This window comes from Typopeltis vanoorti, chromosome 5 (genome assembly GCF_054136105.1).
Source record: "Typopeltis vanoorti isolate ZY-2024b chromosome 5, IOZ_Tvanoo_1.0, whole genome shotgun sequence".
Lineage (NCBI taxonomy): Eukaryota > Metazoa > Arthropoda > Arachnida > Uropygi > Thelyphonidae > Typopeltis > Typopeltis vanoorti.
In genome coordinates, this window is record NC_143553.1 from 6,233,229 (window position 1) to 6,254,727 (window position 21,499).

The 21,499-nt window shown below is 34.5% G+C and overlaps 1 protein-coding gene across 1 annotated transcript in view; it reads right to left on the bottom strand.

Annotated features, from left to right (window-relative positions):
* The window catches only part of Vps51 (vacuolar protein sorting 51), a 421,027-nt gene that overhangs the window by 124,431 nt on the left and 275,097 nt on the right, over positions 1-21,499 (bottom strand). Inside the window, exon 14 of the mRNA XM_090392235.1 lies at positions 8,556-8,660. Within this exon, the coding sequence (XP_090248361.1) occupies positions 8,556-8,660 (105 nt within the window). The remainder of the gene's footprint in view (positions 1-8,555; positions 8,661-21,499) is intronic.

The window sequence follows — 21,499 nt, forward strand, 5'->3', positions numbered from 1 at the left end:
CAAGTCATTTTTCTTAAAATATATGGCCCAATAACATTAACCATAATTTGAAATGTTGAATTTGAAAATATAATATAATTTGACTTAAGATGCAGTTTTCATGAACCATTTATATTTTAAGTGCTTGTCCTCAAAATTGCCATTTCAAAACTGCCCATATTTTAAAGAAGAGAGTTGTTATACACATGTATGACACCCCACCCTTCAGATTGCTTAGCATACCTCTAGAAATTACACATCACAAAGGGACACTAACAAAAACTGAAACATCGTTATCACTTCAGTGTACTAATTTAGTTTAACATTTTAAGTGTAAAAGGTATTATGAAAGGTATTTCATTTTAAATGAAATATCTTTCATATAAAATGAAAATTTTGAAGTGCTAATTATAAATATTTGTGATGTTAGATGCCATTTGGAAAAAGTTATTTCAGACAGACAATATACTCTTCCTCTCTTCTTTTCTGCACAAAAAGTCACACACAAACACAGGAAAGTTACTAGTGGTGTGCTGCAGGGATCTGTTTTGGGACCACTGTTGTTTAATTTGTACATTAATGACACTGGGATGGGTTTAACTGGTGATATGCAACTATCTGCAGATAATGCAAAACTGGGGAGAGCAATAAGGAATCAAGCAATGTTGTAGCTTTACAGGAGGACTTGAATAGATTGTGTGAGTGAGCAATAATAGTATGGAACTATGCTGCAAAGTGTAAGGTTATGAAATTTAGTAGGCAACAATGGGATGCAAAGTATACACTTGGTGGAGAAATTTTGTTGAGACAAGAGACCTTGGAGTGGTGGGGACAAGGATCTGAAGTTCAAAGGTCACACTGCACAAGATGTGAAGCATTATATCAGATTACAGAAAAGATGCAGCCACCCTTAACGTGCAGAAATAAAGAGGTTCTGATTCCACTGTATAAGTCCTTGATCAAACCTCATATATGAATTACTGTGTACAGATTTTGTCTCCTGGTTTTCATAATGGAGTATATATTAGAAAGGATCCAGAGAAGAAAGACTAAGGTGGTAACTGGTCTTTGGGATGTGAAGACAGATTGAGGGAATGTAGTTTGCAAAGTCTTATAAATAGAACAAAGAGAGGGGATATTTAAGTTGGTAAAGAGTTGTTACCAGACAATGCATTGTCACTGCAATGCACTGCCTGCCATTGTGGTGAATGCGGATGCAGTGAAGGAGTTAGTTTAAAGCATGATTTGATGGGTTTTGTATGTAACAGTGTGCATCTCCCACAATGAGGCTCTTCACTCCATGGAGGTCTGGTGTTAATAATAATAATAATCGAAATAGATAAAATAAAAGAGATAGAGAAATCGGTTTAGCAAGATGGGAGCTGGACAGTAAATGGGTGTTGACCAGCAGCAGCAGGTGTTTTTCTTACTGTTTTGATAGTAATGATATTGGCCAGTTCAGCAGAGAGCTGTCCATGAAAGTATCTGTAGAACAGTATAGGATGGAAACTGAACATCTATGAAACAGAGTGAGAGCAGAGTAAATCGATGAGAGAAAGAGAGAGATCATCAGTTAACCATACTGTCCTCTTCTAGATAACATCAAGCAATCTTAGGGAGGATTTCAGTGCAGCCGCCCCCCTCCAAATTTCAGTGCAGTTGAGGTTGGGCACATTTGCGATTTGTACAGATTTAGTAGCTGTACAGGTGAAAAGTAGTGCCTTATGCAGAAAAAGTACACTGAGTTTTATGGTATCTGCAGAAGCTATGGCTAAGATGTATTTATGCCAGGTAAGACTGAAGGTGTGGGTCAGCTCAAGGAGAGAAAAATGATTGTGTTTGGATATATATGGTGTGACTGAAAGTTAAGAGAAGGGACATGATATCTTTCTTGTGAGAGATTAGACAGGACTGGGTTTTGATGCATTGAGGTCTACAAGGTTGTCCTTCCCCCCATTTGAAATATAGTAAGGAGATTAAAGTTTAGGATATTGGTTGTGGTAGATCTTGAGGTTTCTTATACATGGGCACTACAAAATTTATCAAATAAAAAGGAGGACTGGAGTATACTGTCATCAGCAAAAGCTGTGGATAGGATTTGAAGTCAGTGAGAGTAGGTCATTTATATATAGGAGGAAGAGAGTGAAAGAAAGTACAGAGTCCTGGTGTGCTCCTCAGTTGGTGAAGAAACCATTCACCATGACTTGTAGAAAGTTATCAGTGAGAAACTAGCTGGTAATCCAGTTGTAGAGGGTGGAAAGCAGTCCATAGGATGGTAATTTTCTGAGTAGGTCTCTGTGCCAAACGTGATCAAATACTTTAAAAATGTCAAGAGCAGCCATGTGAGTTTTACCAAATTTTTCCATTGCTTGGGTCTAGAAGTGGGTAGCGAATGCTAGTAGATCAGTTGTGGATCTATAGAGTGGTGGATGGAATCCATATTGCTGGACACTAATCCATATTGCTGGTTAATATATGGAATACCATCAGGACAAAATGTTTGTTTGTGTCCAAAGTTATTAAGGATTCTCATGATTTCTTTCTGGTGGTAGATCAGGGGTGGAATGGCGTTAGCAGTTCTTGGTAAAGTGAGGTGAACTTTTGCTTTGGCCATTAATGCAAGAATGGCAAGGGAATAGTGATGCCAGTAAGTCAGCTTTGTCTTTGGGTTATGTTACTATAATACCATCCAGATGTAAGAGTGGTGAAAATATGGTCAAAAGTTGCACCAAATGGCCTTGACAAAATATCAGAAGGTAAGTTTGCAATATTTATCCCTTTCTAAATCTGATTTTAATCTGGTAATGTTTTTTTCTTATAGCTATTGTGAGCTGAAGTGTTAACCACATCGCCATCAATATAGATAAAATACATCACTCCTCTACACTTCGTATCCATCATATATTTCAACGTAATATCAATAGTATTACAATTTTAATATGCACTTCGCATCCGTGGTAACCTGGACGTATATATATATGTCTTGGCTGGTTGGGTGGTTAAGTGAAGTGTCAAGAAATATTTTGAAGTTTTGGTCTTAAGCTAAAGCTCCCAGTATGCTAAAATGTTTTCATTGTACTGTGTTAGCACACTAGATCAAGAACCAAAGCTTGGATAGTGGTTAGGAATTTTGCATGAGATTGGGGGGGGTCTTCATTCCTGTAAAAATTATTTCTGTTATTTGGTCTGAGTAAGTGCTTGCAACAAATAAAATGAAAATACGGTTAAAGATAAAAGTAAAATCATGATAAAATAAAAGTTTAGAATAAATTGACTGCTTGAAACATCTTAGGTGATCTGTGCATATATAAAAGACATTGATACCAAAATTTCCAGATTTTTAAAGGGATAGTCGCTAATATTTTCAACCCTAACCATGTTCAGAAGCATACCAGAATAAAAGAATATAAAGTTCTGTCAAGACCTCCTCTATTGTAAGAACCACAAAAAAAATTTTTTTAAAAATAGAAAGAGTCAGAGAAATTAAATTTCTATGAAGAAGGCTATATGCTCTGACACAAAAAAAAAAAAAAAATGTAAAGAACTTAAAATAGACTCAGTCATAGATAACAATGTACACATATAAAAAGAAATGACTTGAACATACTGAAAGAATGGACACTCAAGACTACCCAAGAAGAAACTCCAATATCACTCAGCTGGAGGATGCAGGTGTCAAGGAGACAAACATGGAAAAGATGGAATGAGACCAGAACAAGCCATGATCCTAAAATTCCTAGAAGAATGATGATGATTACTAACTATACAGTTGACTTTTTTTTACACTACCTAAAATACATTTATATAATGGATGGACACTAAGGGTAAGATAATCTAGATCAATTCAAGATACATAAGGCCTCCAACAATTAGCATGCTGGACTGGGTAATGAAATTCATCTACTACTTAAATACAATCACATACCTCCATGCTATCTCATACAACTAGGCAATCCTTACAGCTAGAATTTTTGAATTAACCATCACACTGGCCTGTAATTGTATATATGATCAAAATTACATGGATGTGAAGTGTCCATTGAAGTCAATATAACCATTGGATAATATAGAATAAATTATAAAGATACAAATTAATATTTTGGATATATTTGATCCATGTGGCCGGTTGGGTGGTTAGAGCAATAAAAAAAATTTTTTTTTTTTTCCATTTAATCCACTGCCTTTTCTAAACTTATCATGGACCACTAAATAATGAATAATGCTGATATAGTATTTAAAAGGCACTTAACACACATGAGATCATGGCATAATCTTACTCTTAAAATGGCATTTGCACATTAATATGTGATGTTTCTTTTTGAAATGAGATCAATCATGATCGTGTTGCCCCACAAATATTAACTATACCAAATAGGTAAGTATTCAAGATAAAAGAGTACCCAACAATGCAAATATTTGTAAACAAAACACAAGATAGTTTATATTAGTTTTTGAAGCACAACGTGAAGAAGAACAAGAAGAAATTTAGTTAAACGCTCTATATGTGGGTACACTATAGTGCAGTTGGCAGGATGATGGGATATGCATCCTTAGAAAAGATTTGTGTTCAATTCTCATCATTTAATACATCTGAGGTGTGTTAAATGATCTCATACAGTGGCAACAGGTTTTTCTTTCTTTTTTTATCCTAGAAACTTGGGGTTTTCTTCACATAAAACAGACAAACTAGCCAGAGACAGATGTCATTAATGCACAAAAATACTGTGTAATTAATAGTAGATGGTGTAGTGTAGACAACAGATTGTGTAAGGTAGAACACTTAAAGGTTGCTTTAAGTGTTATACCTTATTCTGTTATTCTTCTGTTATTTAAAGAAAGTAACAGAAATGAAATTAGAAATTACAGACCTATATCAATATTAAAAGTTATTGAAGTCTTAATTAAAAAAAAAAAAAAAAAAAAAAAACATTTAAATAACTACCTAAATTACATATCCTCATATACACCTAATCAGTACAGGTTCAAATCTGGACTTAATATGGAAAAAGCCATATTGGAGTTCTATAAAACAGTTGGTAGCCACTAGGTGATGAAGAGAGAAGTCTTTGTTGAGATCGTTGTGAAAAGATAAGATTAAATTTTAAAACTGTGGCAATAGCATTAATTAGTTACCATATTTTCTCAAACTGTTTTTTTACTGTTTGCTGATGATGCGAAGATAAGCAGGGATGCTACTGATATTCAGCATTCGCAAAATTATTTGAATAGGCTGGAAATTTGAGCAAATGAAAATGGCTATCAGTTTAATGTCAGTATGGGTAAAGTTATGCACTTTGGTGTGATTAGATTTCCAGCAGTATATTATATTAGCGGGGTTATAATACAAGAAACTGAGGGATCTTGGCATATTGGTGGATAGGAATTTAAAGTTTAAAAGTCACATAGCAAAAGTTGCAAATACAACTTAGAGCATAATTGCAATATTGAAGTGAACCTTGACATGTAAGGAAGTCATTTTGCCTCTTTATAAGGCTTTGATAAGACCACACCTGGATTATTGTGCACAGATTTGGTCTCCTGGATTCCAAGGGAATAAAGAAGCTATGGAAAGGGTGCAATGCAAAGAAGAGTTACAAAGATTATAAATGAATTACGAGTACAGATTACGAGTATGTGGATTACAGACTCTGGTTAACAGAAAAAAGAGGGGTGACATGAGAATGGTCTATAAACTTTTGAATGGATGTTATAGGACAGGGGTGTTCCACCTGTCAATTGCAGAGCGATTTTTGGTCGATCTCTTGTGTATTCCTCCTTACTTACAAATTTAATTAAAACTGAAAACATAACATTTTATTTATCATTATTTTGTATTATTTTTAATTCGCTTTAAGTATATTGCTATTGTTTATTTATTTTTCGTTAAAATTGTCAAATCAGTAATTTTCTTATAAGTCCGGGTAAATTAATTAATTTGGATCAGTGGAAGTCAAACAGCGAGCCGAGTGAATATGATTATAAGCAAAGTGTAAAAACTCGATTGTAGCTTAAATATTCCAAAGCACATTACATCGATTTTTTACTTAGATTAAGTCCCATGTGAATATTGTAAAAAATAAACTTTGTTTGTCTCAGTATAGTTTGTATTAGATGTTTTTGTAAATAGCTCTTTTGAAGCTAACTGTATATACTGCTTTAATAAGAATATGTTAGAGTGTTAAAAACAAAGGCAATGTTTTTGTCGCCGAATCTGTACATGGCGGCATTAGAAAGATTGTTATTGAAACTTGTATGTATGAGAAAGGCTTGCAGGCTCTAAGTGTAAACATCTCCGAAGTCAGTCAGAAAGAGTTCAAACAACTTTCCGATGGCCGGCAACTTACAATCAAAAGAAAGCGGAGGAGAACAAAGGGCATGCCGAACTTGAAACTTAAGATGAAAGACTCATAATGATTCTTTGGAGGTTGCCAAACTTCATGCACGGTCTCAGAGGAGGCCTAATAAAAAGGGACTTAAGCAAGCAGAAGGGGTCCCAGTTCCAGAACTTGGAGCATGGTTTTGCCAGAAATAATTGCCAAAAGTTTTTTTTAAAAACCAGCAACTCTAATGCCCTGGATGGGAACGAAGATTTGAGTAGATTGACAATGCACATAATGCATACGAGGAAACTGCTCTCAAGACAGAAAGTAGCGATAGCGAATAGAAGATTCTTGGTAAGTCATACCCATTTTCAGTTTTTTTTAAATCATGGTGATCTTATAATTCCGAAATGACAAAAGGACAAGCAATAATGAAACTGTTTTCATTTAATTACATAGATAGTGTCGCTAAAGATTCAAATATATTACGTGATAAAGGTGAGTGGCTGATCATGTAAATAACATGTTAATTAAAATTTAAATGCATTCATTATAAAAATAATGTGAGCGATTTATTTATTTATTCGTATATGTTTTTTCCCCTTATTCCCTCATCTGTTAGGATGGGCTGAGCCCACTTAATGAGAGATTAAGTATATGTATTTTATTACTGTAAATTCGTATGTGTTCACAGGGCCAGTTTGCCTGTTTTGAGGGACAAAACTCCTGAGTTACTAGGCAAAAAAAAAAAAAAACCTCTATCCCCATATGAGACTGGCTAACTCACCTTTAGTTGAAAGAGACTAGATAAAGGTTTCTCATGTCATGGGCAGATATTGAAATCAGGTCTTTCCAACCAAACAGCTTCATCTATACTAACTAAGCTGAGGAGGCTCTATGTGAGTAATTAAAATTATGTTGAATACCTGAGGATTTAATTATAAACGTCAATTCAGTTTTTTCCTGAAAAATTTTAGTTTCTGAAAATCCCTGCATATATCTCACACTATGATTTCTTAACTTTAATTTTGAGGAAAAATATGTGAGTTATATTCGAGTAAATACAATAGTTAAAATATTGTTGTATGACAATAGTGATCAGTAGGCAGTGTTCAGTGTAGTTACAGTTCTGAATTTATTAAATTTCTTCATGTTTCTTGTCTGCAGCTTTAAGTGTGAATAAAATGGCAGCAAAACATTGGATGGGGGCAAAAGATGAATGCAAGTGGCATGGATTTTTCAGAAACGGTGAGGTACCGTGAATGCAGTATGCATGCATGGAGAGATATTGAAGATATTTATGTGGAGAGATGAGAGAGAGAGTTTGGGTGTGTAAGAAGTGTGGCATACTTATGGATTATGAGATATGATTGAATGTAAGTAGCAATAGGCAAAAGATCATGAATGTAGCTCCAGGAGTAAGCAGTTAATGGTACGGCTGTGTGCTTGAACGGTAATGGTAAGGCAGTATGCGTGAATGGCGGTAAGCAGTAAGAGAGCTGGCAGCGAGTTAGAATAATTGATGGTAAAACAGATAATGTGCAAAATGTGATTTTCACAAATGACACTCAAAAAGTAATTGAAGAGATGAAAGCAGAGTTGGTAAAAATCAGGCAACAGATTAAACTTATGAGGGATGAACTGAGAAAAATTACAATTTGCATGGGAATGTAAGTAAGAATGAGACGAAAGACTTGAAAGAAATACTGAATGATTTGAGAGTGTACAGAAATTCCGTGATAAGAGATATGGTGAGTGAAAAGGTCCATAAGGTCTGTTTTCTGGGAGGAAAAATAAGCAAAGTGGTTGATGAGAGGAGTATATGAGCAAAAGCATTAGTAGTGGTAGTTGGCACAAATGATTTGACTGGTAACAAGAAGAATGTAAGGAAGGATGTCATGAGACTGTTAAAGGAGAGGGAAAGATAACAGTGTGCTAAGATAGTCAGGATGTTGGCTCAGGTATGAAAATGATGAGTTGAAAGGCGAGCAAAGATAGTTCATTTTGTAAATGTGTGGGATGAATTTGAGGGGCAGGGAGAGATAGGCTACATTTGAATGATTTTGGTTTGAGTCATTTGGAGAAACTGTAGCTGCAAGATAAAAAGACTGAAGTGAACGTGTGACTTGAGGAAGCAAGAGGAGTTATGGAAGAGCAAAAGAGTAAGGTGAGCAAGCGTGTGAATGAAGAGATGAGTGGCAGCACAAGTAAAGAGAAAATTAGTACTACTTATTATTAAATTAAAAATATACTTACCAAATAGCTAATGGATGACTGCTCCAAACTTAGACAAAATCTAGATAGAAGCAATAATAAAGATGGTGCAATAGCTCCTTTTTCTCCTACCAAAGTACAGAATTCCTTTGGGAAAGGGAAAATTATCAATTAATATTAATATTATAATAATAATAATATTATTATTATAATAATTAATAACAATAATAATATTAATAATAATTATTAGTAGTAGTATTAAATTGCAAATTTAAATTAAAGTTCAAATTATATTTAAATAAGTAAATGTTTTTGTGGCGTGAGAGACAGAGAGAGCAAAACAGTAAGAATGCTTTATAGGTGAGCAGGAATATTTCTGTGGTTTAGCAAATCTTTTTAAGAGATTAAGAGATGTGGGAGTGATAGTGGATAAGGATCTAAAATTTAGGGGACACATCGCCAAAATTGTGAAGACAACACAAAGGCGTCTGGGAATGATGCGGAGGACACTGACATGTAGAAGTAGGGAGATTCTTGTTCCGTTGTATAAGGCTTTGATTAGGCCACACATGGACTATTGTGCCCAGATTTGGTCACCGGGTTTTCAGAAGGATGAAGAGATGTTGGAAAGGGTCCAAAGGCGACTGACTAAGGTAGTTTCTGACCTCTGGAATGTTGAGTATGAGGATAGATTGAGAAGATGTAATTTGCAGAGTCTGGTGGACAAGAGGAAGAGGGGAGATATGATAGAGACCTACAAGTTGGTAAGGGGTTGTTATAAGATCAATGGTGGAGAAGTTCTACATAGAATAGTGGGAGAACCAGAGGTCATCACTGGAAACTGCATAAAGAGGGTGTGAGTAGGGGAGTGAGAGGCAGGTTTTTTTCATGTAGAGTTGTGAATGATTGGAATGCCTTGTCTGAGAGTGTGGTGTCTGCAAAGAGTTTGAGTGTGTTTAAGGCACGGTATGATGAGATGTGTGTGTGATAAAGGGACCTCCCAGATGAGTCTTTGACTCCATGAGGTCTTGGGGTAATAATAATAATAAATAATAATATTTGTGTAAGGTAAAATTCTGAAGTTAGCTTTCCTGAGGGAGGCAGTTGTTCCCCACTATTTGTCTAGAATGTATTGTACTACTAAATAGAGTGTTATGGTTGCATAAATGCAGAATGTGCTTGTCTTAATTGTGTAATGAAATTGCTGGAATTAGCAATGCTGGGAGGAACAGTTATTCCCCACTATTTGTCCCCTCAATTTTTTTTGTTAGAATAAAATGCTTTGTTTAAACAACAATTTGATCTGATCATTGTCAATGCACTATCTTAAAAAAATTATGGACCTGTGTGTATTCATTAGATATTGCCACGACTTGCTGTATGATTAAGGGGATTTTGGTTAGGATCTTGCCTTTTTCCATTTCTTTAATTTCTTAGTCTCTAGTAATCTGCCTGGCAGGTGCAGTCGTAAATCAAATAAATTTGTCAGACAGAAGAGTGTGAGAAATTGAATATACCATAATCGATAGCTAAAATTAGTGTCTGCTTTACATGTGGTAGGAACAAAGGGCAAGGGCAGGAGAAGGGGGGGGGGGACAAATTTAAGATAGAGAAGCTTAGAGAACAATACAAATAGAGAATTTACAAATGGCACACAATTCAATGAGTGACATTTTTACTAATGGTGCAGTCGACAGGATTTTAATAATTTAATATTAATAAGACATATATATATATCAAAAAATTTACAATAGTATATGCAGTGTAGCTGTAAGTTTAAACAGAGATATGGACTAAACATATACAATATATTTTTATAATTCTGTTCATTTTCTTATATAGTTTGTTCTCAATGGCAAGACAAAAATAAGAGAAATGTCCATTCTAAAATATAAGTTATTATTATTATTACGGGTATCTCATGGAGTCAGTATTGCAGGAGACCCAAACTATCAAAACAATACCTATCATATCTCTTCTTGAATTCATTTACAGACAAAGAACTCACAACTGAGACAGGCAATGCATTACACTTATTCACCACCTTCCAGGCTAAAAACCTTGTTCTCACACCCTTCTTAACCCCACTTTTCCTCAATTCTCAAATAAGTTTATATGCTTATTTGAGAATTGAGGAACGGCGAAGTGTTTATGGTTGTAATCAATGGTTGTAATCAATTATTTCACATAAATCTTGTTGTATCAGCCTAGAAAAAGACAGCCAGAATCTTTTTATGTTGTTGTTGTTAAGTTTGCCTACTTATGGTTATGTAAAATCTCACATGATTAATGTTGTATCATGTTGTTACAAGTTGTTAACTAGAAAGAGAAATATAAATGGTATTGTTGTTTTTTACAAAGATACTAAATTTCTCGTATGTATTAACTTTACATACAAGAAATCAAGGGAGATCAAGGGAATCAAGGGAGACACACATGCATACTACATGCAACACTTGATATAAAAACTCTCACGTCAGGAAGGAAAGAAAGAGAGTATTGGGGCTTTTGGTCCTTTTTTACTGTGTCTATCGCCACGTGAGGTCTTCTGTTGGTTGTCAGAGCATCTTGTATGAGAAGATCAGCACAAGTCATCACTGAGGGATTGGCAAAGAAAGCAATTGTCGAACAGTGAGGTTGCCATGTTGCTTATGAATGGAATTTGAAGGATAAAGAATATCAATGACAAAGACAAAAGCAAGAAGAAGAAACAGGCATACAGCCAGAAGAAAAAAATATTAGCGCATAGACAAAGGAATCGGATAAGGACTGTCCTGAAAGAAGTATGTGGAATTCAACTTGTTGTAAATACTTAGAGGAATATGTAAACACTTCCAGACAATTCACATAAAGTGTCCTTGTTTCATATTCAATTGTGCTAATGTAATTATTCATGATGTGTTTGAATAAGTATCTATTATAAGAGTAAGCGAACTGCTGTATGTAGTAAACATAAGTTATTGTTAAACGAGCTCACGTTTAGCAAGTTAAAATGTTTAATGACTATTAATGACTAGAACGTTTACTAAATTATATACATGGTTATGCGATAGAAATGTTAAGATTGTAGGAGAACTAAGCATAAGATAGAATCACATGAAATAGTCTATGACTTGTAATTTTTTTGTGTCCATGCTCATATGTAGATTGAGCATTGTAAACAGATTTTTTCCTTGAATTCTTTCTTTGAGACTCCCCAGAGAGATACAGAGATATCAACCTCAAGGAAGAAGGAATAGAGGACAGCCTTTGAAAAGACAGGAAGAGACCATAATAGGCTACTTGACCTATTACTGGAAAAGAAGAAGAAGAAATAGATTTTTTTGATTTAATTAAATTGGCTTTTGAAACAACACAATGAGGCTGTAAGTTAAAGACACCAAGAATTTATATACTTGATTTAATCCATTATCCAAGTGCAAACAAAGTTTGTGCCTGAAGTATTTTAAGGATTGGGGCAACTCGTGGTAAAGGTGGTATGACTTCACATCATTTGTCTTAGTATCCCATAATGCAAAGCACATCTCCTTGCAGACATGTATAATGCTATGCATTAAGGGAAGGGTCACTACCCAGACTGGTTTCGACCCTTATTGAGGTCTCTTCAGTGAGAGACAGACCCAGAGGTGATACTAAAGTTGAAGTAATGCAGAAGTCATATTTTAATACGTTCGCTGCCACACTCCTCAGGCATAGTTTGTTCCCGCACTCCAAGCCCTTTTTGCGTCTTCAAGGTCACTACGAGTAATCTCGTAGCCAGCTTATCAGACAGAATTTTGTTTCATATGCCAACTATGAGTAATCTCGTATTGATGAGTCAATGGTGTTGTGGCGCGATAGACTGGCGTTTCGGCAATATACATAAAAAACAAAAAACATAAATATGGCGTGAAATTCTATGAACTGTGTGAATCAAATGGATTGGTGATAAAAATAAAAATTTATACAGGAAAATCTGAATCCTCTTTAGCGAAAATGGGTCACGCATATGATGTTGTATTCCACTTGATGGAAGAATATTTAGACAGGGGTTATGTATTGCATATAGACAATTTTTATAATTCTGTAGCTCTGACGGAATCGGTTACCTACAGAAAATCGTACGTGTGTGGAACGCTGATAAATAATAGGAAAAATAATCCACCAGATGTTATTAAGAAGAAACTAAAGAAAGGGGAATTTGTCTGACAAAGAAGAGGTCCTGTTGTAGTCAGCAAATTGAAGGATAAGAGGGAAGTTCTTTCCATTTCAAATATGCACAATGAAATGGTTGAAATGCAAAATCGGAATGATAAATTTCAATTAAAACCAAACATCGTTAGGGATTATAATTTGGGGATGTCAGGCACCAATCTTTCTGATCAAATGCTTTCTTACTATTCCACCTTACGAAAGACAATTAGATGGCCAAAGAAATTGGCAATATGCATTTTTGAGGTATACATTCAAAATGCACATAAATTTTATAACATGATTACTGGAAATGCAATGACCGCGTTAAAATTTAGAGATCAATTTATCTCAGTTTTTGTTGGAATGGATGAGCTTACAGCATCAGAGAATATCAGGAGGAATCGGGATTTTCATTATTTAGAAATTTTACCACAAGAGAAAAAAAGAATCGCCCGACAAAGCCATGCCGTGTGTGTACACGAAACACATTATTATTGTTGTCCTGATTGCCAGGAAAAACCACCATTGTGCGTGGAAAATTGTTTTAAAATGTAACACTCTTAATTTGAATAAATTGTTTTTTTATTTTATTGATTGGTTTTTATTTTTATTGATTTTATTAGTTTTAAATTGATTTACACATTACGTGTTATACTACGGATTAACTTGCGCTTGGCATAGGAGTTTAGTGATCAACATACGAGTATATTTGTAGTTGGCTTCTGAGGCACATATATAATACACAATATTTTAGTTGAAATCAATTCCATTCTACCAAGCCCCCAGATGTGATTTCTGCTTTATTCAGAATCCAAGGGTCCAAATTAAGGTAAATATATTAAGAGTTACCTCGTGTTTGGCATAGGAGGTCAGTAAATTGACATACAAGTATACTCGTAGTTGGCTTGTGAAGCTCATATACGAACTACGAGTATACTCGTAGTTGGCAGCAAACGTGTTAATATACAGGTTGCCAAAAGGTGTCACACCTTATTATTAAAAAACTTCCAACAACTTTTCTCTAATCCAGAGCAATTTAATAATAAGGTGTGACACCTTTTGGCAACTCGTATATGAAAATATGACTTCTGCATTACTTCAACCTTAGTACCTCCCACTGAAGAGACCTCAAATAAAGGTTGAATTTGGTGAATGTAATGTATAATGCTAAACATTAAGGGAAGAGTAGTGACCCTTCCCTTAATGTATAGCATTATACATTACATTATATATATTATACATGTCTGCAAGGAGATGTGTTTTGCATTTTGGGATATGGGATACCAAGGCAAGTGAAGTGAAGTCATACCACCCTTACCATGAGTTGCCCCAATCCTGAAAATACTTCAGGCACAAACTTTGTTTGCTTACACTTGGATAATGGATTAAACTAAGTATATAAATTCTTGGTATCTTTAATTTACAGCATAACCAATCGGAGAAAAACTTCCAACAATGAGGCTGATTTGTCAATGCATAATGCCGAAAACTGCGAACCTGCATGTATCTGACAAATGATTGGCAAGGTATTTATAATATGCTAAGTAATAAGTTTAAGACACGAGTGAAAAAAGGTAATTGTCAGAGTGAACAGGGAATAATATCTACTTGGCCTTCTTTCAAGATTCTTACAATTTCACACTCAAAGAATAATTTAACTGGTGCAGTCATTAAACAAATAAATTCATTAAATTAAGAGTGTGAGTGATAGTAAAGACAGCCAAAGCATACAGTAAAGCAGATATAACAAAATATGCACAGATAAGACAAAGAGGATACAACAGTTAGGTGACCGTGCTTGTTTTTTTTTTAAGATAAGTACTTTCATAATAGCAAAGGTATTTATTAATTGTTTGCTACCTTTTCCAAATTAATTCTTGTTGTTTATGTTTAATCGTAATACTTTTCTTCAATTAACGTGAAAAAACACAAGAGATAAGTAACACAATTTATTTAAGGCCATATACTTCAGCCTGAATATTACAGGCCATCATCAGTGGCGACAGTACTTAATTACAAAGTAGAATGCGAACAATGGATTGATTTGAAAAGATGTTATATATAAAACAACACAATGTATAACTTGAAGAATACAATATTGATAATTCATTAGCTGTTAAAAAAATATTGATGTGTGATTAAAATAAGACTTTCCCATTTCTCTGATAGAGAGAGGCAGTCAGTCCTATTTAAGTTCAGATAAGGAAGTAAGGTCTCAATGCTTTCTTTAAACAAGCATTCATATTTATACCAACATCGATGAAGAAATGTAAGCATGTTTCAGACCATAGAATGTTGTGGTCTGTATCTATTCTGTGTTGTGGCAAGCCAGATTTCTCAAATTTACTGTTATTAATGCAAGACTAGTGTTCTTTTATTCTCTTTTCTAAAGAGCATCCAGTTTGTCCAAAGTAAGAATGATGGTAGTCACAAGAAATCTAGTAGATACCAGGGAGAACTAGAGGAGACTATTTATCTTTTGAAGAGAATGGAAACCATGCTGATAATTTGTTGATAGGAAGAAAAGCAGCCATAAAATTATATTTCTTAAAAATTCTGGAAATGGGTTCTGAGATGACAGAAATGTAAGAAACTGGAACTCAATATACTGTTTCTTTGTTATTTGAGCTACAATTATAGGAATTAAAAATCTGGTGCATGGTCCTTTCTGAGAAGAAACTTTATTGTGAAGTGCTCACACTATTTGTTCTACAACTAATCCTAGCTAAAATAAAAAGGTAACAAAGAACATTGTAAATAACATTTGGGTTAAAATGATCATGCTCAATGAAGAATATATTACATATTATTATTTTTATTACTCAGTATTTTTTTGTAGTACAAATAAGAAATTGCTGCACATTTCAAAAGAAATACATTGACTGCTAGTTTTGAAATGCGAAATTTTAAAGTAGCTATACTTTTGCTATTTTTGTTTTTGAGAGAAACTTGCATTAAATGTCAACACATTAGCACAAGAAGATTATTAAATATAAATTTTATATTTAGTTTAATCCTTTATCCAAGTGTAAGCAAACAAAGTTTGCACCGAAAGTATCTTCAGGACTGGGGCAACTCGTGGCAAAGGTGGACTGATTTCATATCACTTGCCTCGGTATCCCATAATGCAAAGCACATCTCCTTGCAGACATGTATAATGCTATGCATTATGGAAAGGGTCACTACCCAGACTGGTTTTGACCTTTATCGAAGTCTCTTCAGTGGGAGCCAGACCCAGAGGTGATACCAAAGTTGAAGCAATGCAGAAGTCATATTTCCATATAAGAGTTGCCAAAAGGTGTCCCACCTTATTATTAAATTACTCTGGATTAGATAAAGATGTCAGAAGTTTTTTCACTTGGTTAGACTATAAATTATATATTTAGTTTAATCCTTTATTCAAGTGTAAGCAAACAAAGTTTGTGCCTGAAGTATCTTCAGGACTGGGGGCAACTCGAGATTAAAGGTGGACTGACTTCACATCACTTGCCTTATCCTATAATGCAAAGCACATCTCCTTGCAGACATGTATAATACTATGCATTATGGAAAGGGTCACTACCCAGACGGGTTTCGACCTTTATTGAGGTCTCTTCAGTGGGAGCCAGACCTAGAGGTGATACCAAGGTTGAATCTTTCCAAGCTGCTTCAGACATCCAATAAGTAGGGAAGTGGTCTCACACTAGGTGGGATTTGAACCCACTACCTCTTGGTTGTAGAGCAGGAAAAACTAACCACTTAGCCAACCACGCCAGCAAAGCTACTTTTTGCTTAGGCAGAGAGATTATCATCTAGTATTTCTAAGACAGCTTATTTCAGAAATGAAAACTAGCAGCAGTAGAAGCAGCAATATTTTTTGAAGGAAAAAAAAAGAAACTAATACTCAAAACTAGCCTTTCTTTTTAGGCATGAATAAAAGTGATTTTTATATGGTGAACATATAACACAAAAATTTGTAAAACAGAATAATTTCAGCAAACAGCTAAACAACTGATGGAAAAGAAGATGGTGACTGAAATAGTTTAGAACGCAAATCATTCTGGTTTTAGAAGTGCCTTCTTCAACAGACAATAGGTACAACTACACTTTGACCACTTATCTACTGTTTAAAAGTTTTCACGTAGATTTCATTTTAAAAATTTTATGGAATTTACAACCGTGTTAAAAAACTTTTTTTATTATTATCCTGACGTTTCGATCTTCACATCAAGATCATCATCTGGAGCATACATAAGTATACAGAACAAGCTAAGTTACATCATTAACTGTAAGCTAGAGAAACAATGATTTGATCACATGTTATTCTACTGACGTGACCTCTGGTGGAAAAAAAATATATATATATATAAAATATAAAAATAAAATAAAATTAAATAAAAAATAAATTTTTACATCAAGCTAAATTCTATTTTTACAATGACAAGGATAAACATTCTTTTAGATGGTTTTCTTTCAGAAACAATTGGTGTCCTATTTTTAGTATTACAATTCTTATTTTTGATTTACAATACTGGATTTTCTACAGTCCTGTTTATAGTTGTTCTTGGTGAGGAAGGTCGAATATATACCTTCCAAATGTTTGGGATTTTTAAACCATCATTGTTGTTCAGATTGGGGTGGTTGTTGATAATCTAACAGGCTTCCTTGAATTTCCATTCATACCATGTTCTAGTGTGATGTAGACAGCTGGTGGTTTTCCAGTCAATTCTGTGTAAGGTATTCAAGGGCATGATCAGAAAGGCCAGCTTCACCATAATTATTATATTTAATGTGTCGTTTATGTTCTTTTTGTCTAATAGGAATAGTGCATCCTGTTTCTCCTATATATGGTATGTTGCAAGTACAATAGATCCGGTATACTCCAGGTTGAGCTAGTGGAGGGAGTGGGTCTTTGGATGAGTTGAGTAAGTTTTTTAATTTTGCAGGCGGTTTAAAGGTGGCTTTGAGGTTGTACTTTTGTAGTACTCTGTTTATTTTGTCTGATATTCCTTTAATGTAGGGAATGGTTATAGTTTTACTGTAGTCTGGTTTGTCTTTGTTTTTTATTGTGATTTTGTAGAGAATTTTGTTTATAGTATTTTGGCTGTATCCGTTTTTTTTGTAGGTTATTACTGATAATTTTAAACTCGTCTTTCAGTGCCTGTTCACTGGAAGAAATCGTCTGAGCTCTGTTTTTTAGCGTGTTGATGACACCTAGTTTTTGTGTTGGGTGGTGGTATGAGCTTATGTGTATATATTGTCCCATATGTGTCGGTTTTCAGTAAACAGTGAAGGAAAGATTGCCCGAGGGAAGACGTGTGACAAGTGTATCTAGAAATGGAAGTGTGTTGTGTTTTTCAATTTCAATTGTGAACTGTATGTGTTTGTGTTGTTTGTTTAAACAACATGTGAAGGAATGTGTCTAATGTCTAGCAGCCATGGGACCAGATTACGAAAACATCGTCAACGTATCTAAGCCAGACTTCGGGTTTTAGAGGGGAGGAATCTAGCGCAAGTTGCTCAAAATGTTCCATGTAAAAGTTAGCAATAGGGGGGGATAATGGCGATCCCATGGCTGTGCCTTCTTTTTGTAAGTAGAAGGCGTTTTGCCATACAAAGTAACCCGACCGCAATACATGTGCAAAAAGCGCCGTGATATCTGGAGGGAATTTGTTCTGTAGGAGAAGGATTGTGTCATTGATTGGGACATTTGTAAAGAGGGCAGAGACGTCAAAACTGACTAATAAATCATCTTTTTCTAATGTAATGTCTTTGATGATGTTCATGAAGTGTTGTGTGTTTTTGATATAGGAAGGAGAATGACCTATCAACTCCTTGAGTGTTGCCGCTAATTTTTTGGCTAAGTGATACGTCGGGCTATCAATTCCTTCAACGATAGGTCTTATTTGGGTGATTTCTTTGTGAATTTTTGGTAGCCCGTAAATTCTAGGGAAGCGCGTGTAATGAGGGAACAGTTTTTTGATTGTATCTTCAGGCCATGTGGTAGTTGATTTAAGGTTTCTCTGTTTTGTTTTTTGTTCTGTTAGTTGGGTTGTAGTTAACTAGTTTGTATGTGTTACTGTCAGAGACCAGCAGATTCATTTTTTCTATATAAGTGGTACGGTTTAAAATGACAGTGGCATTTCCTTTATCGGCTCTGGTTATTACTATGTTCGGATTTGTTTTAAGTGATTTTATCACTGTTAATTCGTGTTTAGTTATGTTGCTTGTTATTGTTTTGTTATGGTTTAAAATGTTCGCAGTTTCTATATACGTATTTTGTCTGCTATGTTATTAGGTACGAATCTTAGGCCTCTTTCTATATTACAAATAACTTCAAGTTTGTCTATCGTTTTTGGTGCTATAGCAAAATTTAAACCTTTGTTAAGTATAGAGATTTCATGTTTGTTTAGAGCGTGGTTAGATAGGTTAATTATGTTATTGATACCCGTGGATGATTGGTGGCTCCTTTGTTTCTTGCTTCTGGTTGGTTGTTCTTATTCACTGTGGCAAACTTTGAATATGGCGGCTGGTTTTGTCGTTCTTTTAGTCTTTGAAATTTGGAAATTAGGTTTTCTTTCTTCGTTTGTTGGATGTGGTTTGCTGTGTTGTCCGTAATCCTTTCTAGGATTATCCAGATATCTGCGTTTAAGTAGCTAGACAGCTCCGTTTTTTCTTTTAGTAGCTGGTTTTGTGTAGCGGCTAGGTTCTTTCTGGTAGCTTGGATCTGCTCTCTCAGTAGTGCTTTCTCCATGCAGTGGTATATTTTTTGTGCCTTTGTTGAAGTGACCACCAGCTGTCTACATCACACTAGAACATGGTATGAATGGAAATTCAAGGAGGCCCGTGAGATTATCAGCAACCACCCCAATCTGAACAACAATGATGGTTTAAAAATCCCAAACATATGGAAGGTATATATTCGACCTTCCTCACCAAGAACAACTATAAACAGGACTGTAGAGAATCCAATATTGTAAATCAAAAATAAGAATTGTAATACTAAAAATAGAACACCAATTGTTTCTGAAAGAAAACCATCTAAAAGAATGTTTATCCTTGTCATTGTAAAAATAGAATTTAGCTTGATGTAAAAATTTATTTTTTATTTAATTTTATTTTATTTTTATATTTTATATATATATATATATATATATATTTTTTTTTTTCCACCAGAGATCACGTCAGTAGAATAACATGTGATCAAATCATTGTTTCTCTAGCTTACAGTTAATGATGTAACTCAGCTTGTTTGTATACTTATGTACGCTCCAGATAACGATCTTGATGTGAAGATCGAAACGTCGGGATAATAATAAAAAAAGTTTTTTTTAACACGGTTGTAAATTCCATAAAATTTTTAAAATGAATGCTGATCACCGTGTAACCCTAAAAGGAAGGATTTTCACGTAGATTATTCAAAATTTGTTACTTCATTTTACTGTTTCAACAAAAGAAATAAAATAAAGTAATAAATTTTGAACACTTTATGTGGAAACATATAAACCAGTATATAATTAGACAAGAAGTAGTTATTTATAATTCAGTTCCAATGGGTAATGCAATTGTAAGGCTTCAAAATGAACATAAATTTTGAATCAATCTGAACAGGATATGTTTCATACACTTCATTACAACCTATCTCCAGTAGTTAAGCATTGGATATTACTGGAATGAGCATCTTGGAAAAAAAAACACCTGTTGCAATTTCAAGCTCAAGATGAAAATGACCAAGATTCTATCGAAGTGTTACTGATTATAAATTTTTGATATCAAAAAAGAGTCTAACAATCGAAAAGTGAGTAATGCAATTTAACATCTTTTTTTTTTTAAATAAAAACAAAAAACTCATTTCTAAAACTGAAACACAATGATCCACATAATGGTATTTTGCAAGGAAAAAAAAAATCATATCATATTTATTTTAACAAATGTTAAGCATTAAGTAAGGTAGACATACAAAAAAAAATATTCACACCACAAAACATGAGACAGAATTGACATGTAAATAAAACTGATGATTATAAACTGAAACATCTGATTTTTACTCATCAACTAAAGTTTCACTTGTCATGGACAAAAATACGAATGCATGTTTCAAGAATGAACAGGATACAATATTTTTCAGAGAGGACAAAGAGAAAACAATGGGAGGAGGGGCTTTGCTAATGATAGCAGGACAACTGAAGTGGAAAAGTGGAAAAATTAGCAAATTGCAAAATCTCCACGAGGTGGAGATTTTGCAGTTGCTGATGCGAGAAAGACTCGTGTGGAAATTGAGGTAGATGAACTGGAGGTACTCAGCATATTGAAAAGTATCAATAGGAATACAGCAGTGGTACTGAATGGCATGTAGTAAATGAATGTGCAAGAGAACTGGCATTACCTCTGATGAAGTTCTTTAATCTCTCAGCTCTGCTAAGGTTCCAAGGGAATGGAAAGAGGTAGTTCCATGACAATAAAGGTGGCTCCAAGACAGAAGTAGCAAAGAATACAGACCAATTAATATCTCAGGAGTGATGGTTAAAGTATTGAAAAAGTTGGTTAAAGTTAAAATCCTAGGTTTTTATCATAATCCTTGGTGGCTAGGAATATGATACTATATGGTGGTAGCATGGCTCTCTAAAAGATAGATCCTGCCTAGTAATTTACTCACATTTGATAATAGAGATGATAGTAGAATCAGATGAAGGAAATTGCTACACCATGTTACTACTGGACTTTAGAAAGGCATCTGACTGAAGACTGCATGGAAAACTATTACAAAATCTGGAACAAATGGAAATGGATACAAATCTGGTAGCAGGGATGGGTGCTGAAAGACAGACACCATA